Source organism: Mastacembelus armatus, chromosome 7, assembly GCF_900324485.2.
Source record: "Mastacembelus armatus chromosome 7, fMasArm1.2, whole genome shotgun sequence".
Taxonomy (NCBI): Eukaryota; Metazoa; Chordata; class Actinopteri; order Synbranchiformes; family Mastacembelidae; genus Mastacembelus; species Mastacembelus armatus.
The window spans coordinates 22,594,060-22,598,807 of NC_046639.1; the positions used below are offsets into that span (position 1 = coordinate 22,594,060).

Here is a 4,748-nt window from a genome sequence, read left to right on the forward strand (position 1 = left end):
GTTATGCTTGCAAGACAGGATTGATCAATCTCTAGCTATGTATCATCTCCGTTAATATTGCAACAAAGGGAAAGGTACGTATGGTTTTTTTTTTTTTTTTTTTTTTGTTTTTTTTAAACTGAACAGAATCACTGTCAAAACTGGCAATTTGTGAAAGTTAATTTGATTCTAAGTCTTGGTACTGCCCAGATATATGGTTAGTTCAGAGCGATGAATTGCCTTCTTTTTATTCTGTGATTGAGCACTTTGGGCTTCAGACCAGCGGGTCCACCACTCCCTCAGCTCAGTGGGGCCTGTGGGTCGCCGCTCCTTTATCTGGTTGGGAGGAACTAGAGCATGAGGAGGCTTAAAGTCTTCTCTGGGCACGAGCTTCCTGTTAACATTAGTGTTCTCATCTGGGTCAGATTGTTGCTGATTTGGGTCCTTAGTTGAAACAGCTGAACTCTCAGTGGCAGAATTTGCACCAACTTCTGAAACCACTTTTGAATTCTCCTGAACAATGTTTTGAGTACCAAAAAAATGAAAACGCTGCATCTTGCACTTGTAGTCTTCCAGTTTTGCCTTGCACTCCACAGCCTTCTCCCTCATCTCAAGGAACTGGCATTGCAAGTCTTTCTCATAACCTTCCTCAGCCTTTAATTCATTTTCCCAGAACTTGATTTGCTTCATCTCCTTTTCAACTGTTCTCTGCTGAGCTTCCTGCTCAGCTTTTTTAGCCTTCTGTTTTTCCTCAAGCTCAAAGATCTGTTTGTCTATCTGTGCTATTTGGACCTGTAAATCCTGCAGACAACTGAGCTGACATATTATAGTTTCCCTTAGACTGTTTTTCTCATCCTCAGTTGGGACACAACTTGAACTGAACAGTTCATCAGATTTTGCCTCTTGATTTTTCTTGAAGTGTTTGCTTTCTTTTCCCCTCATCTGACTTCCCATGCAACATGATGTTTGATGGTCCAAGTCTGACTTTAAACCTTTCTGACCTTTCACTTTGCTTCTACTACCCCGAGGTGAGTTGTCTTTGTCAATACTGAGAGAAACATCCAAAGAGTTACGGTTCTTTTTATTGCTCCTCTTACTGCTTTCCTTATCACAGGCAGTACTGTAGACTTTGCCTTTCCCCAGACTCTCCAGCCATTCCCAGGCCTCCTCCATGAGAGTCAGAGACTTTCTTTTAGGCCTTTTCAACTCTTCTTTTTGCTGCTCTGCTTCTTGTCCCAGACAGGGCAAAGGTGGTAAGCTTTGGCGATGCAAACTTAGTGAACCGCTGCCTCGCAATATTCTTGCACCTGCGTCTTTTCTTCTCAGTGCTGGACAGGGCTGATATCTGCCAACTTTTGTTCTGCTCATTTCATCTGGTTCAGAGGGACCATTGTGGATCAGTGTGAGCTGGACCTCCTTGCCCTGCTCACCATATTTCTCAAGAGTCTCCAGAAGGCGTTCATTGGGTGTCATGCACCGCTCAAAGTCTTTGAATTTCTCTCTTAATGTGTAGCGTCCTGGCTGACCTGTAGAGAAAAATCACTGTGGTTATCAGCTTTGTCAAAACATCAGAACATGAAGTGTATTACAATGTGGAACAACAAACATACATACTCATGGCTTGAGCCAATGCTATAACCACTTCTTGACATGTTGTTTGTTCAGTAATTCCACACACAACGCGTGGGACGCCGTCCACAGACACCTTCACTTCCATTGTATTCGATTTGTCTGTTTTTTAAAAAAAAAAACAAACAAACAAGAAAAGGACCATAGAAATGCAGCAGCTCTTGTCTCTTGTTAGGGGAAGTGGTGCAGACAGCTAAATTAACTATCATTATCATTGTCTAATCTGTCTGCCCATCATGTACTGGTCAAGGTTAGAGCAGTAAAATCACCGTCTAGAGTAAAACTATTCCAGTAAACACAAACAAACACAAGCTTCTAAAAACAGTTTTTGTTAAAGAATATCCACTGTAAAATATTAGTGGGACCTACCCCTTTGTCCTGTCTGTTGCACAAATCCTCTGACCTGTCTACTCCAGGGATAATTTCTGGGTGGGAGGAACAGTAGAGTAATTAAGTCAAATTAAAATTCCTGAAGGCATCTACCACTTCAGGGCAATTTATGATCCCACCCATCTTGCACAGTTGAAAACAATATAGTTTTTGTAAGATTGCATAAATAAATAGAAAATGTTTGATAAATTTTGACATGTCACGCTATGAAAAGTACAGATAAATAATAAAATGAATAATGGCTGAGTTGTTTAGCTGCTTCATGTTCCTGCTGGTTCACTGTTACTGTCATGGCTTTGTAGGATTTTTAATCAGTCAGTCATTATTATTGGTGTTAACAGCTTTACTTTTCAGTGCATTTAAAGTGTGGTCAAAATCAGCTGACGTAACACGCACAAGTGTTGAGCTGTGTAATATTGTCATATTTCAGCGTTCTGTTGTTTTTATCAGATTTCATTCTCTTAGATAAAATAAAATGTTTTACCCTCAAGTGACCTAATCTAGTATAATCAAAACAATGCTGAATGAATAGGGCCTCTCTAATCTAAGAATTTATCTAACACACTCGTTCAGTACTAAGCTGCTACAAACACTGCATAGCCATAAAAAAGGCTCTGGGTGTCAGTGCTTAAAGAGACTTTGCAATGAATGCTCCACTCGCTTTTTTTCCAACAACTTCTAAATTTTGCTTCATTCTGAACAGACCTTGATAGTACAAACTTTATGACTCTACCAGCAATATCTGTACATATTATAGTCTCAATTTAAACTAGTTGCAACTTGGACTAAAATCTAAGTGGTCTTATGGAACATGAAAACAAATGGGCACTGTATACGTGTAGGAAACTAGTGAAGAGTGTGCAGTTGCACTGTTTTTAGATCTGGGTGTTCCTCTTTATCTTTCTAACAGGAAAAGTAATTACAATTAAAACTGAGCATGTAAACAAGCGGAGCTGTGCGACATGGAGCCGCTGCTGTCGAGCACATAGATCCTCCCCAGTCGAATGTTCTAGAAACTATTTATTGCCATTAGTGGGAAATAAATAAAAACTCTCTGTGGTGATATTTTAGAGTAAGCACACTTTACTTTTAGCTGTCGGTTTCGCACAGGACTATATGTCCAGTCACTCCATGAGACTTCGTGTCACATCAAACGCCCTGATAAAACATTTAGCATGTAAGAAACAGACAATACTGTATTTTTATACTGCAGTGAGTTTAGTGTATGCCAGACATTTCAACATGGTGGTTTAAAGTGAGCAGTGGTTTCATATTTCTTTTCACATTTGAAAATCCCAGTATTACTAAGGGCTAAACAAAACATTGTGACATGGCAGTAATATGGACTACTAATATATTGGAAATATGTACATGGGAATAGTTCTTTTGGGTTTGCTTCATTCACAGCTTTGACTTGTGTTTTGTTGTCATATGATGCTTGAAATAGTCTGAAAATGTGAAAATCACAGAAAATGTCAGCCAGACTAGAAGCAGGACAGAGAGCACCTGTTGTAATTTGGTAATGTCTAACATTCTGGCTGATGATGATGGAGTAATATGAGACGAGTAAACTTGGACTCCATGCCCCCCCCCCCCCCCCCCCCCCCCCCCCCCGCCCATGTAAACCACATGTGCAGCTGCTGTTCCTGGTGTCAAACAGATATGTGCAGATCATGAACATGGTTGTTCTGTAGAAAACTTCACTGTGCATTTGTTGCCACTTGAGTTGGTGCTTCAAAGTTGGGTTCATGTGACAACTGGGAGAAGGCTGTGGTACAAATCTGAGATGCATCATTTAGAAATTCACAAGAGGAAATGTTCAATCTGAAACTTTGTAGCTATTAGTCTGAGATCCTTTGAGATGAGTGGCCCAGAAGGCATAATGTATTGATAAGAAATAAATTGCGTTTCTTTATTTGACATTTATTTTACTAAGAACATGTCCAATCAACACAACAGCTGAAACATGAACAACAATTATAACAGAAAAGTTTAAAATATTTGGAAGCTGTCCTTGAATGTGTCCTGTTTCACCTTTTCAAAGTGCAAAGTTAAAAAATCCTGTCTGCTGTTTTTCTGAGCTGTGATGACCCATTTTTAGCTTGATCTCTTTAACTACTTGCACCCTGAGAGGAGCGTTGACATTTAGAATTACAGTGGCTAAAAATAAAAGGCTTGTTGAGTGTCCTCGCACTGCACAACGCCTCAGAATGAACAGAGAAGCAGTGACTTTTTCTCGTGTGTCATCTGGTCAACACCTTGATTTGTCCTGTACTTTAGTTAATGACCAATTATCCACAGAGCGAATGGCCTTCCCATTAGCCTCAGTTATACCTTGTTTTGTACAAACGATTTCAGGAATATCAGGTGTGAGGAACACTTTTCCAATTTAGACATTTTCCTGTTTTCAAATCAGTCCAAAGCACCGATGGATGAGTGAGTTTACTCCTGAACATTTGGTGTTTTGCTTGAGCAGGTGCAGTGACAATTCTGACACCTGTTGCATATAAACTGAATAGAAAGATGAGTTATGAGTCTACCCAAGACTTACTCATTAACAGGCAAGAACCCACATACCATGTGAGGTGTTATATAATACAAGCCCCCTCACTCGCACGTACCCATTTCTTTGTCTACACACTCTGCCTGTCAATAAGTCCTGAGCACACAACTTAAAATAGAGTTGGACACATATGTGTTCCCCGTTATGTCTACGCATGTCCCACATGGACAAACCAGATTCTGGTTAC

The 4,748-nt window shown here is 40.0% G+C and overlaps 1 protein-coding gene across 1 annotated transcript; it reads right to left on the reverse strand.

Moving 5' to 3' along the window:
• Positions 1-168: 168 nt before the first annotated feature.
• rassf11 (Ras association domain family member 11) lies at positions 169-1,696 on the reverse strand. The gene is made up of 2 exons (XM_026331664.2): positions 1,594-1,696; positions 169-1,505 (listed from the first exon to the last, which is right to left on the reverse strand). Exons 1-2 carry the CDS (start codon positions 1,694-1,696, stop codon positions 169-171), a joined length of 1,440 nt encoding a protein of 479 aa, XP_026187449.1.
• Between the last annotated feature and the right edge of the window lie 3,052 nt (positions 1,697-4,748).